The sequence below is a fragment of the Parastagonospora nodorum genome, assembly GCF_000146915.1.
Source record: "Parastagonospora nodorum SN15 chromosome Unknown scaffold_19, whole genome shotgun sequence".
NCBI lineage: Eukaryota > Fungi > Ascomycota > Dothideomycetes > Pleosporales > Phaeosphaeriaceae > Parastagonospora > Parastagonospora nodorum.
This window is the reverse complement of record NW_001884567.1, coordinates 5,531-18,974: the sequence shown is the minus strand read 5'-3', so window position 1 is coordinate 18,974 and position 13,444 is coordinate 5,531. Positions and strand designations below refer to the sequence as shown.

Here is a 13,444-nt window from a genome sequence, read left to right as displayed (position 1 = left end):
CATTTGCCCTTCCTATGAGCTGCTCGAATGCCGGGAACAAGCGCCCAAAATGTTCCCCGCATAGAGTCCAGATAGTCACAGTTGGAAGTATTGGGTGCATTTCTTAGGCTGGGTTGGGGGGGCACCTCCTATTCCTACAATCCCCAGCAAAGCAGCTGCCACTCAGCTAGCCAAAAATGTTCGCCTCCAATTTCGTGCACTGGGGCATTCGTGCGGTGAGTTGGTACCCACAGCCATCTTTAAACAAGTCTGAGTTTGTTTTACTGATTGATTCTGTTCGATTAGAACGTGATAGCACCTGGAGTTTATCCCTCTGAGATATCCGCCGGTGTGGACAACCTTGACGACAAAAATTCCAGCCGTCTTCCACCCAAGATACCTGCTAGTGAGATTCCGCTGGAGAGGTTTGGGGGGGAGCAAGACATGGCTAGCGCCATCTTGTACCTGGCTAGCAGTGGCGGAGGATATCTCAACGGCTGTACTATTGTGACAGATGGCGGTCGGCTGGGAGCTTTCCCATCGGTGGCGTAGATTGAAAGATAGTCAATTGCAACGCAATAATACTTACTGATAAAGAATGTTTTTAAATCTAACATATAAATGAACATCAATCTACAAGTTAGTAAAAACCGAATTAAGATTATTTAATCAGCAATTAAGTCAGAGTAGATACTGGAAGCACACCGTTGTTGGATATTAAGACATGTCTATTCTCAAACATATGTACTTTGGCCACAGTTCTATTGATAAACTCATCAAGCTTCAGCAAACTCAGACAAAAATCTCTTCAGTGCCGATCTGGTTTGTTTTGAAGTTGGAACCCGGTGAAAGGGAGAAGTGTATGAGACAACTCGTCCGTCGACATCCGCACACCTCTCTGTAAGTCGGATGCACCGGTCCTCCGAGACAATAGGGTCATCCGTGTTGATAAAGTGCAGCACAGGAGTTTGGATCTTGTGTTCATAGAAATTTTGCAACGCATTGTAGTGTTCGCGATAGCCGCTGTAGGACACCACGAACTTTACACGAGGGTGTGCAGTGTTGAAAGAAATTGGCCGATTTTTGGCTGGACGCTCGAGAAGCCCAGCCATGATGGCAGCAAGAGCGCCCCCTTGAGAGAATCCAACGATGCCATCAAAGGGACCATATTGTTCCAAGATCCTTGACATGTGCCGAAGGGTGTCGTGAATCCGGTCGACATTCTCGAACGCGTTTGGATCCCACCATGAACGGGTAGCAATACCTGACATGGTTTCTCCTGCATGGAAAGGGGCTTCGATATATACGATGCGTATTTGTGTTGTGAAGGTTTCGTAGATGACCTTTTCCACTGGGGTGATCTCTGTCTTAAATATTTCGACATTTTGCTGGTATCCGTGAAGAAGAAGGAGTGTACGAGACATCGTTTGGTGAGGGACAGTATTTGATTGAGTTCAATAACATATTCTGAGTCTGTACAGTGCGGACTGCTGTTGTTTTATATCTAGGGCTGGTATTGAACCTGCTTATCAAAGAGTAGAGTCGGAGGTCCAATGTATCCACTCGACCCACCAAATTATTGTTATCCCCGAATCCCGGCTTTGACACGAGCTAGGCACTTGCTTGACTGTTCGATATCCGGGCAACGCCGTTGAAACCACGTGTCAGCTTCAGATATAGCACGCTTAGTGCGGCTCCCGAGAAAGGGACGTCTAGCAGTTTTTGACACAAAACTCGGTCATCTACAGGTCGGAGAGATAGGTTCAATGCTATTGGTCTCGGTAGCTTTTGTAGGGAATCAACCCTGTGTCTCGTTGATTTCCACGCTGATGATGGCGCCGAAATAGAGCCACGAGCAGTGAATAGGAGACCGCTCGCAATCGAGGCGAAAGATGACCAAGAATAAGCGGTCAGCTATTGTGCTTGATTCCTGGACCTCTATCTCGAGACCGATGCGGGTAGGAAGGGGGTTGCCTTGTGGTCTAGAGCTGCGGTAGAGCATTTTCAGCTTGTCTCGCATCTGTGATCCTTGCCACCGTGCCCACTGTTGTTCTGACACGGGCTCTTGTGTGATCCTTGTTCGTTTAGAAATATTGCGCGTACATATGAAGAGACCATTGGTTCGGTCGTGTTGCGGTAAGAACTCGGCATTTCTTTTTACCCTTGGCACGGCCTGCGATAGTAAAGTAAGCGATTCTTGATAGCGCAAGTCGGGTCCCGATACAGATGACTGGAGATACTAACTCTTCTGACGCTGTTGGGTACATACACGCGAGGACGAGTTATTGGTCCGTTCATGGTGTAGAGGACACCTAGTAGTTCCTTTTGTCCTAAGTACCGTCTGCCGTAGTAAAGCAAGTGATTTAAGATGACTTCAGTCGGGTCCCGATGCATACGCCTGAAGAAAGTTGGATATAACCTTCAATACCTGACAATTAAGATGATTATGAATCGTGAGGACCTAAGAAATTATTCTTGTAGTGCTTGTAACAAGTACTTCCAGTTCTTCACCACTTACCTTTGAATTCACCCCTTTCCGCCCGACTCTTGTATACATTACTTATATCCTATCACAAGATAGCTTCGGCACTACCACGCCAGTAGGTTAAGGTTGACAAACATCGTACCACACCATGTCTCCTGTGTCAGCAACGACAAGCCCTGTGGCAAACTCTGTTCCCAACCCAGAGCCAATTGCTATCGTCGGTCTCGGTAAGATGCTCCCCAATGTCCTATCATTCCAGTCTTTGCCTTACAGTTGAATGTAGGCTGTCGATTTCCTGGTGAATCCGACTCTCCCGACGAATTCTGGGACTTCCTTCTGCAAAAGAAGTCAGCCCTCTCCCGGCCGCCACTATCGCGATTCAACATTGATGGATTTCATTCGAAAAAGAACAGTCCCGGTTCTCTGCGTCCGGAAGGTGGATATTTCATCTCGGATACAGTTTTCGACTTCGACCCAGCCTTCTTCGGGCTCACACGCAGCGAAGCCACGGCTATGGATCCACAGCAAAGGAAACTACTGGAGTGTGTCTTCGAGGCGTTTGAGTCTGGTGGCATTCCGTTGGAGCAGGTCTCTGGCTCCAACACTGGTTGCTACGTTGGAAATTTCACCTGGGACTATGGTCTCACTGAACGACAGAGATCACGACTACCCGAAACCATACACGATGACCGGAGCTGGGGTCACCATTCTAAGCAATCGCGTCAGTTACCTTTTTAACTTGCAGGGCCCAAGGTTCGTACACCAGCAACCACCGTGAATTCTAGAGTCGACACGTGAGCATCGCTGACCTTTCATCTAGTTTGACGTTAGACACAGCGTGTTCTTCCTCTTTGTATGCTGTCCACTTGGCCACCCGAGCCCTACAGAGTGGCGAGATCGACGCTGCCGTGGTAGGTGGTACTAATTTCAATTTTGGCTGTCGAAGTACAGATGGCAACCGACAAGATGGGCGTCCTCTCGCCTACTTCTACCTGTCACACCTTCAGTTCAGAGGCAGATGGATATGGCCGTGGAGAAGGAATTGGCGCTTTATACCTTAAGAGGCTCTCTGATGCCGTTCGAGATCGTGACCCCATCCGTGGAGTGATCCGGGGAACAGCGGCCAACTCAAACGGCAAGACCAGTGGTATCACGCAGCCCAGCGCCAAAGGACAAGAAGCTGTGATGCGGGAGGCTTATCGCTTTGCTGGAAATCTCGATTACGCCGAAACGTCCTACTTTGAATGCCACGGTACCGGAACTGCTGTCGGAGACCCTATCGAGACCATGGGTATCTCACGTGTGTTTTTGCCAGATGAAACGACTAGAGACTCGCTGCTGGTGGGTGCGGTCAAGACGAATATTGGCCACGGTGAAGCCTCTAGCGCCATGGCTAGCATTATTAAGGTAATAATGTCCATGGAGAACCGGACCATTCCCGCCACAATCGGAATCACCTCTTATAACCCCAAGATTGACTTTCGTGGCGGCAAGCTGCAAGTTGTCCAGGACAACATTCCATGGCCGGAAAATTACCCAGTCCGCCGTGCCAGTGTGAACTCTTTTGGCTACGGTGGCGCTAATGCCCACGCAATTATCGAAGCCGCAGACTCAGTTCTTCCTGGATATAGGTCTTTTGCCCGCAAGGGCACGAAAGCAATCACCCTATCACCTACCCTCGATACGATTGGTGTAAACGGTTCTCGCGTTCCGGCCATTGAGCGTGAGGAATTTGTCCTTCCCTTCTCCGCACACGACTTTCCCACTCTGAAAAACTCTCTGGCAAATATCCGGAACGTGGCTGACCAGTACGACGTATTCGACCTAGCATTTACTCTGAGTGAACGTCGTTCACGCTTCTTCAATCGTGCTTTCGCTGTCGTTGGTCGAGACTCTCCGGTCGAGGATCTGGACGATGATGAGATAGTATTCGGCAAGCGTGGCAATGGTGCCAACATTGCTTTCATCTTTACTGGTCAAGGCGCCCAGTCTCCACAGATGGGCAAGGAGCTCATGCAGCAGTTTCCTTCTTACATTGCCACTATCCGCAAGCTTGATAGTATCCTTGCCAATCTCGGCCAAGATTCTCCGCGCTGGACCATCGAGGGAGCTCTTATGGAGCCAGCTGCAACGAGCCTCATTCATGATGTCGAGTTGTCCCAGCCTCTTTGCACCGCTGTTCAGATCGCTTTGGTCGACCTACTCCACTCATGGGGAATAGTACCTCGTGCCTCAGTGGGTCATTCCTCTGGCGAAATAGCCTCTGCTTATGCTGCTGGTATTTTGACCGCGGAAGAAGCAATTGTCTTCGCCTACTACCGTGGTTGGGCTGTCGGAAAGCTGAATGCCCAGGGTACGATGTTGGCTGTTGGTGCCAGTCCTGAAGAAGTCCAGCCTTTCCTCCAACCCGGCGTTATCATTGCATGCTACAACTCCCCTGGCAGCGTCACCCTCAGCGGTGATACTGATGCAGTCCTGCAAGTGAAATCCGCGCTAGAGCAGGCCAAGATGTTCGTACGCGAAGTGAAGACTGGTGGTCGGGCCTACCATTCACACCACATGAAGCAGGTTGGAACTGCCTATGAGGAACGCGCCCAAGCCGCGATTCAAAACTTGCCTGCGCCCGCTGGGCCAGATTTCATTCGAAAGGCTACTTTCTTTTCCTCTGTCACTGGAAAAGTCTTGGACAATTTCGTCAAGCTTGACGCGTCGTACTGGCGCGCCAACCTCGAGTCCCCGGTTCGATTTACTACCGCCATCAATTCAATGCTTTCGGCAGATGAGCTTGCGATCAATTACACGATTGAGCTTGGCCCTCACTCAGCTTTAGCGGGACCTCTACGTCAGATCCGTGACAGCTTGGGCAGGTCTTCGAAAGACCTTGATTACTCTGCCACTTTGGTTCGTGGTGAGAATTCAGTCACGAGGCTTCTCACCGTAGCTGGTGCTTTGTTTGTCAAGGGCTACCCCGTTCATCTCGGCCGTGTTAATGCGATTGAGAAACAACAGAGCCATGGTTTGAGCATCGAGTACGGAACGACCATTGTCGATTTGCCGAGGTACTCTTGGAACTACACCGACACCAAGAACATGCGCCTAGAGAATCGCCCCAACAACGAGGTCAGACACAGAACTTTCCCCCACCACGACCTCCTAGGCAGCATCCTTCCAGGCGCGATGGACAGCCAAAGACAGTGGAGAAATCTTCTGGACATCAAAAACTTCCATTGGCTAGAGGAACACAAGCTCGGCTCTCAGCCCGTCCTTCCAGCGACTGGATACTTGGCCATCGCTGTTGAAGCTGCAAGGCAATACTTCCATGGTAGAGCAAAATTAGATGGACCATTTAGATACTTCTTTCCGCACATCACGATCAAGGCCGCCCTGAATCTTCCCCCAGCCGGAACAACTGTTGAAATTCTCACCAGCGTGAGATTCAAGAAAGTATCCGATTCCGTGTCTTCCAAGCAGCAGCTCACCTTCACTATCGCCTCCTGCTTCGAGTCAATTTGGACCGAGCATTGTGTAGGAACTGTCCAGCGGGAGGCCGTTTTCAGTCCCGATCCAATCTTCGATGTGACTGCCTTGGCGGAGCCAAAGACATCGCACACCTGGTACAATGGCTTCAAAAAAATTTCTCTCAACTATGGACCACCTTTCGCTGGACTCACAGACATCTTGACAGATCCTGCATTGACGCAGTGCGTAGCTACCACTCCTATGCTGGCCGAGGGTGTTGATCCTCTCGATTCTTCCTACATTGTTCACCCGACCACCATGGACACGTGCGTGCAGGCCATTCTTATTGCTGCGCACAAGGGATCGTTGAAAGAGCTCAACAGATCCTTTGTTCCTGTCAGCATGGAAGACGTTTCCATCTGGTCGATGCACGGCGAATCCATTCCTCCACTTCAGACTGCATCGGGCAAGGTCCTCGCCGAAGGCACGGTGAGCAGTTTGCGAGCGCTTCACGGTTCCTGCCAGCTCAGTATCAACGGGAAGCCTGTTTTCGAGGCCAAGAAGATCAATAGCATCGTCTATGCCGAGGATCTCAACCCTGAAACGAAGTTGAACCGCCATCCTTATCTGCGCTGCCTTTGGAAGCCTGATATCGAGAAGCTTTCCTCGAATGCCCTGCAAAAGTTCTTTGTGGACGAGAAACCATCTACGACGTCATATGTAGACGCTTTGCTTGATGTCTTGGTCCATAAATATCCTTCATTGGATATTCTGATTGCAGGGGCCAAGGAACCTGAGTTCTTGTACTCTATCCTGGAAGCTGACTCTACTATGAGGCGTTTCAAGTCCGTGACTGCACTCACTACGTCGGAAGACCAACTAGCTTTCTTTGAGAAGGCCCTCTCCACAACTGCAGCAGTCGGCCAGCTTCTTGGGGAAACTCCCACTCTCGATGGAAAGCTTTTCAACCTGGCCGTTGTAGAGGCGAAGGGCGATGTCCCCGAAATTCTTTCCAGGTTGAGGTTAATCCTAAACGCCGACGGACGAATCCTTCTGCACGGCGACACAGAGCCATCGAAAGACTGGACTGTTGGTCTTCAATCTCTGGATTTGGAGGTCTTCGGATCTTTCACAGAGGGCAAGACATGGGTGACCTTGATAAACCCACTGAAGCCTCTTGCAGCTCCTCCATTGGATGGCCTTACACTGGTTTCCCGTACACCTGACGCTAAGATTGCTCACAGCGTCAAACAGGAGCTTGCAAAGTACGGTCCAGTTGTTGAGACCGTTTCCCTCGCCGATTCCAGTTTCAACTGCAGCAACAATACCATTGTTGTTGTTGCCGAGACGGATGGCACCCTATTCAACCAGTCCATGACTGACAAGGAGCTGAAGAATCTGCAACGCATCGCCGAACAGGCCAGCACTGTTCTTTGGGTCACCCACGGCGATCTTCTGGTGGGGGCTGACCCTAACGCTGCCATTGTCATGGGTCTGGGAAGATGTCTCCAGTCTGAGTACCCGACGTTAGATTTCATCTTCTTGGACGTCGATCACAGAGCATCACGTCCCCTGGCCAGCCAGATACATACCGTCCTCCAAACTATTGGTACGGTTTCTACCATCGATCGCGAGTACTTGGTTAAGAACGACACATTCTACGTCAGCCGTCTGTCACATGATCGCGCCCACGACGCGGCCTTCTCTGCCCTGCTTGATACCACAACGACCAAGCAACAGTACACCACGGACAGGAAAATGCGCCTCAAAATTGAGCGCCCGGGTCTGCTGGAGTCTCTCCACTTCCAAGCCGTGCCGCTCGAAGATAGCCTTAGCCTCGACGAAGCCGAAGTGGAAGTGAAGGCCATTGGGTTGAACATGAAGGAAGTTGCGACTTTCCGGGGCAACTTCAACTCTTTGTCACTCAGTCACGAAGGCTCTGGTATTGTGCGACGGGTCGGCGCCAACGTCACCAACGTTAGAGTCGGCGACAAGGTCTGCTGGATGGCAAAGGGACTCTTCCAGAACATTGAGACATTCAAGGCTAAGTTTCTGCATAAGATCGCCGATACTGACTCTCACGAGGAGGTCGCAACAATGCCGCTGGCCTACTCGACAGCAGTCTATGGTCTCCTCCATCTCGGTCGCCTCAAGAAGGGAGAAGTAAGTTGCATCCCAATTTCCAACACGAGTGTTTGTACTTGTTCTGACTCATGGGTTCTAGTCAGTTTTGATCCACTCCGGTACCGGTGGTGTAGGTCTTGCCGCTATTCAGATCGCCCAGATGGTTGGCGCCAAGGTATTTGCGACGGTCGGTACAGAGACGAAGAGGAATTTTCTCCACGAAGCCTACGGCCTTCCTCACAGCCAAATCCTGAATTCTCGCGACACTTCTTTCGCTGAGGGCGTTATGAAGGCTACTAACGGTCGCGGTGTCGACGTTACGTTGAACTCGCTCGTCCGTGAGCAGCTTCATGCCACTTGGTCTTGTATTGCCACTCAGGGTCGCCACATTGAAATTGGTCTCAATGACATCCTCGACTATGGTGACTTGGACATGAGCGTTTTCAAGCGTGGTGCGTCTTTCGCAGCTTTCGACTTTGGAGTCGTGGCCGATGAAACGCCTGATGTCGCAGTGGCCGTCATGAAGGAGGTTGTCGGTTATTTCCGTGAGGGCAAGATCAAGCCCTTGTCACCTTCTTCTGTTTATCCGGCGTCCGAGGTTACGAAAGCTTTTATGCAATTCAATAACGCCAAACGTATTGGGAAGGTGGTTGTCAAGTTTGAAGAGAACGATGAAACGGATGTAAGTCAAATGCCATCAGACCTGGTGACCTGATCCAGTGCTTACCGTGACCCAGGTCTTGGTAGCTCCTAAAAAGCCCACATACTCGCCAGATGTGTCCTACCTTTTAGTAGGATGTCTGGGCGGTCTGGGACGCTGCTTTGCTCGCGAGATGGTCCAACAAGGTGCCCGTCACTTAATCTTCCTTGGTCGATCTGGTGACGAGAAGCCTGAGGCTTCTGTCATGGTTCGTCGCATGCGTAGCGAAGGTGTGGACGTTCAAGTAATCAAGGGCGATGTAAGTAAGCAGGAGGACGTCCTTCGCGCCGTCAAGGCAGCCAAGGTGCCCATTGCTGGTGTACTGCAAGGTGTGATGGCGCTCGATGTAAGCAAACCTCATCCCACCATGGCTTCTGGGGCCGGAACGTTTGATTGACCATTTCAGGATCGTCTCTTCTCCAGTTACGACATCAACAGCTGGAATTATGCCATTGATCCCAAGGTTGCCGGTACCTGGAACCTCCACAACGCCCTGGCAGATCAGCCTCTCGACTTTTTCATCATGATCAGTTCCATTTCTGCAATGACTGGTGCTCCAACCCAGGGCAACTACTGTGCTGCGAACACCTTCTTGGATTTCTTCGCTCGCTACCGTCGCCAAATGGGTCTTCCCGCCACCACGATTGCGCTTAGCATGGTTCTCGAAGTTGGTTTCGTGAGCCAGAGTCTCACCATCGAGCAGGGAATCTCCCGCTCTGGTATCCACGGCATCGATGAGAAGGACTTCATTCGCCTCATTGAGGCAGGTGTAGCCCCACAGCCAGACTCTAAGTGGCTGTTCGACCACTCTGCCAACTGCTTCCTCGTCTCCGGACTGGAGCCTGCCAAACTTGCTTCTGACATCGATGTCAATGACTTCCGCTTTTGGCTGCAGCCACGTGTTGGGCCGCTGCTGAATGCCATCCTTGCATCTGACGGTAACGACGCAGGGGCTGCCAAGGCTAAGATCGCGCTGGACCTCCCCGGCATCCTGGAACAGGTTATCACCAAGTTTGCGAAGACGTTCAGTCTCGAGGCTGAGGATATTGATACTACCAAGCCACTGTCAAGCTATGGCATGGATAGTATGATCGGAACTGATCTCAGGAACTGGTGTTATAAGCAGTTGGGAGCTGACATTCCTACTTCTGATTTCATGGGACCTTCGCTAACAGCTCAATCGCTAGCTCAGAAAGCATTCTCTCTTCTTTCTAGTTAAGAGAGATGATAAGGTTAACAAGTTTGTTAATATCTATAGTAATAATAAATTCGTTTTAACAACTAGGTAGTTTCTAATAAGGGGAGCCCTTAACTAAATAAGGATAGTTTAGAATTTTACCTGCGAATAAGTCTCTAAGTCTAGAGAGATTATCTATAATCTTAATAATATGCATGTCAGCCGTGGGGTCTCCCGCACGGGCCGGTACTGTTTGCCCCAGGTTCCACCGCATGTTTGCTCTCACGCACTTCCCCATTGGGACTAGTGCGTGCTCCATTCAGTACATAGGCCTCTCTATCCCATAGCCTAATACTACATGATTCTCCGCAACCTTGACGCTTGACAGGTTATGAGCCCTCACCCGCTCCTGTAGTCGCTCACGATAAATCACACACGATATTTTGACCGACTCGCGCAAACTCATGGATCATCGCCCTCCCTCGCGAGAAGCTCAGTGACGTCGCAATCGCGCGCCACGACAGCAATTGCTCTACTGCCAGCTGTAGCTCATCGATCGCTTGGACGAGAACGAGCTCTGCAAAGCACAATCGCCTAATCGAACCCGGAGCGCTCCTTAACGCCCGCTACGATGGCAACAAACACGGCCTCCTCCATTGGCATCACTGCTCGCTTGGCCACCGACGGTAAAAACTGGAAAGACTGGGTCAAGCAGCTGGTAAACTACGCCGCTGCAGATGGCGCTGTCGACGTACTGGACGGCGCAGCGCGACCGGATTTCGACCCCACGCTGAATAAGTACCGTATCACGGCCCTGCAGCGCACGACAGCACACCCAGCAGGCACGTCCGAAACTATCATTCAAGCCGACTTCGACCGAGTCGGCAAGCTTAAGAAGGCTATCGCGCCCTTCAACAGCGAAGCCCGACATCTACTCAAGGAGGACAAGCTCGCCCTAGACCAGTGGGTCGCGCGCGACGCCCGCCTACAAAACACCATACTCTCCTCCATCGCCAACACGCTCGCGTCGCAGGTGCGCACCTGCCCCACCGCACACGACATGTACAAGGCCTTGAAGAAGCTCAACAGCAACGGCGACCATGCCAATGCTGCTCTAGCGTGGATCGCCCTCATCGACCTCTGCGCAGAGTCTCAACCATCAGTCCGAAGCTACATTGGAAAGTTCCGCGAGACTATTAATGACATCACGGTACAGGGCATCTCACCTAGATGGAAGAAGCCCTCTGCGGTATCTATGGCAACTAGCTCCGAGCGAGACGTCGAAGACCTTCTCATCATCCACTTTCTACACGGCTTAGATCGTGTGCTACCACAGTGGGTAGAAGCTCATAACAACGACCTCCACCAAGGCAACACATGGTCCATCGACACGTTCATCGCGTCGCTCGAGGATCACCTACGTCACTAGGAAGTCGAGCCCGCGAAGACGTTCATCTCCGTCGCAAAATCTGCAGAGGAGAAGCGCGTTTTATCACGCCTCAAGAGCCGCAGCAACAACGACGCAACTCCTTCCGCTCCATCTCTACCGACTCGCAACAGAAATAACAACAACCACCCTAAGCGCACACCTCAGCCAGTTGGTCACTGCGATCACTGCAAGAAGGAGCACCCAGGCCCTAACGACCTTTGCTGGAAAGCTCACCCAGAGCTCGTACCAGATGACGTTAAGAAGAAGCGCGCGGAGACTGCTGCTAAGAAGGCAACAGATACAGCGGCGACTCGTACAAACGTCACTGTAGCCTCGAACAACAACAACGACGACGACGATCCATACGAAGCCCACAGCTACGTCACCGTCGCCAGCTTCGTGTCTCCAGATCTCCTCAAGAAGGCAATCACCAATCACGACTATCGAAAGCGGTACTGCTACGACACTGCCGCCAACCGACACGTCTTTAACGATCGATGAAAGTTTCGCACGTACACGCGAAACACTAACAACCATGACGTACATGGCTCTACAGGCTTAACCTCTGCTAAAGGCGTGGGAACTGTACGCCTCGAAGTCGTTAAGGCGAACGGTACAACAGAAAACCCTAAGCTCATCAACGTCATCTACTGCCCTGATTTCGCCACTAACGTTATCTCGCAAGCTCCGTTCAGGCGTGCGAGAGTGTAGTATTACTTAGATAAGGACAAGTTATACACTGCCTCTAATAAGGAGCTTGCATACTTACTAGAGATTAACAGTATACTCAACTTTCTTATAGTTATAACTTCTTATAGGCACTAGCTGCTCTCTTCTACGCCTTTCTCTATTGCTACTAAAGCATAGCTAATAAGCTCTTATCTTTATAGCTTGCCTTTAACTAGTATTATATTATAGAATATGCTAGGATTAAAGTAATTAAGAATACTACTAAAGTTATATATAGCATAAAACTTACTACTTCTACTGTTACTAATTGCGAGCTATATAGCCTCTTTAGAGCAAAATATCTCTTATATTCTAAAAACTCTACTAATTGCAGCTCTTAGCAAGGTCTATATTAACATTGTTAGTTCTATTATAATATCTAACGTATTTAATTACTAAGACAGCTATATTACTAAAGTAGCTACTTTTTCTTAGTATTATAAATACTATGTATAAAATATAAAATTACTTTATACTCTCTATAGATCTTTTATATAACGTAGCTATATTAGATTTAGAATCTTCTTCTGCATCTTTCTAATATATATAAGCGTTATATCTAGTCTCTCTATAGTTACTATAGCGTTATTAAGCTAGCTAGAGCTTTTCTTAACTATCTCTACTACTACTCTATACATATTAGAATTTCTGATATTAGGTTAATAATAGTGCTAAGCTAGCCTATATATACCTAAGAGTTAAGCAATATTATAGCAGAGTTAAGCAATATTATAGTAGAGTTAAGTAATATTTTAATAAAGTTAAGTAATATTTTAATAGAGTTAAGTAATATTTTAACAGAGTTAAGCAATATTATAGCAGAGTTAAGTAATATTTTAATAGAGTTAAGCAATATTTTAATAGAGTTAAGTAATATTTTAATAGAGTTAAGTATTTTAATATCTTTTAGTAGCTAAAATTATATATAAGCAGAGTATAGCTACTACTAATATGTTATAAGAGATTATTAGAGATATTCTAGATCTTATTATAGTAATATTAAAGAAAAGTAGAATAACTCTACCTATCTTCTCTCTCTTAACACGAACTATTATTAAATAATAATGCTATCTCTAATAACCTATATATTTATGCTATACTATATTATGCTAATATTATTGCTATCTCTAACTTTCTTAACTAATTATTAACTATTACTAATAAGTAAAAGAAATTCTATAGAGTTTTTAATTACTAACTTATTCTTAGTTATCTCTTCTAATTATAAAGGTAGAGGCAGAGCGCTATCTATTATATAAGATATATATATATCTATAAGGTAGACTGCAGGCATAGAAAGCTTAGGTTAATAAGAAGTACTTATATTTAACTAAAGATAGAATAGTAGATAAAGAGTCTACT

At 48.5% G+C, this 13,444-nt stretch overlaps 5 protein-coding genes across 5 annotated transcripts; 3 read left to right on the top strand and 2 right to left on the bottom strand.

The window, feature by feature from the left end:
- Positions 1 to 176: 176 nt before the first annotated feature.
- Positions 177 to 531, top strand: SNOG_11275 (hypothetical protein; the record flags this gene model as incomplete). The annotated part of the gene is made up of 2 exons (XM_001801466.1): positions 177 to 215; positions 286 to 531. 2 exons carry the CDS (start codon positions 177 to 179, stop codon positions 529 to 531), a joined length of 285 nt encoding a protein of 94 aa, XP_001801518.1.
- A 224-nt stretch (positions 532 to 755) lies between these two features.
- Positions 756 to 1,403, bottom strand: SNOG_11274 (hypothetical protein; the record flags this gene model as incomplete). Its single annotated transcript, XM_001801465.1, has 2 exons — positions 756 to 798; positions 874 to 1,403. The coding sequence occupies 2 exons, from the start codon at positions 1,401 to 1,403 to the stop codon at positions 756 to 758; spliced, it is 573 nt and encodes a 190-aa protein (XP_001801517.1).
- A 374-nt stretch (positions 1,404 to 1,777) lies between these two features.
- Positions 1,778 to 2,277, bottom strand: SNOG_11273 (hypothetical protein; the record flags this gene model as incomplete). Its single annotated transcript, XM_001801464.1, has 2 exons — positions 1,778 to 2,152; positions 2,224 to 2,277. The coding sequence occupies 2 exons, from the start codon at positions 2,275 to 2,277 to the stop codon at positions 1,778 to 1,780; spliced, it is 429 nt and encodes a 142-aa protein (XP_001801516.1).
- Positions 2,278 to 2,612: 335 nt separating this feature from the next.
- Positions 2,613 to 9,966, top strand: SNOG_11272 (hypothetical protein; the record flags this gene model as incomplete). Its single annotated transcript, XM_001801463.1, has 7 exons — positions 2,613 to 2,691; positions 2,724 to 3,079; positions 3,352 to 3,375; positions 3,416 to 8,090; positions 8,152 to 8,682; positions 8,843 to 9,134; positions 9,171 to 9,966. The coding sequence occupies 7 exons, from the start codon at positions 2,613 to 2,615 to the stop codon at positions 9,964 to 9,966; spliced, it is 6,753 nt and encodes a 2,250-aa protein (XP_001801515.1).
- Positions 9,967 to 10,555: 589 nt separating this feature from the next.
- SNOG_11271 (hypothetical protein) lies at positions 10,556 to 11,854 on the top strand (the record flags this gene model as incomplete). The annotated part of the gene is made up of 2 exons (XM_001801462.1): positions 10,556 to 11,173; positions 11,354 to 11,854. The coding sequence occupies 2 exons, from the start codon at positions 10,556 to 10,558 to the stop codon at positions 11,852 to 11,854; spliced, it is 1,119 nt and encodes a 372-aa protein (XP_001801514.1).
- Positions 11,855 to 13,444: the final 1,590 nt, after the last annotated feature.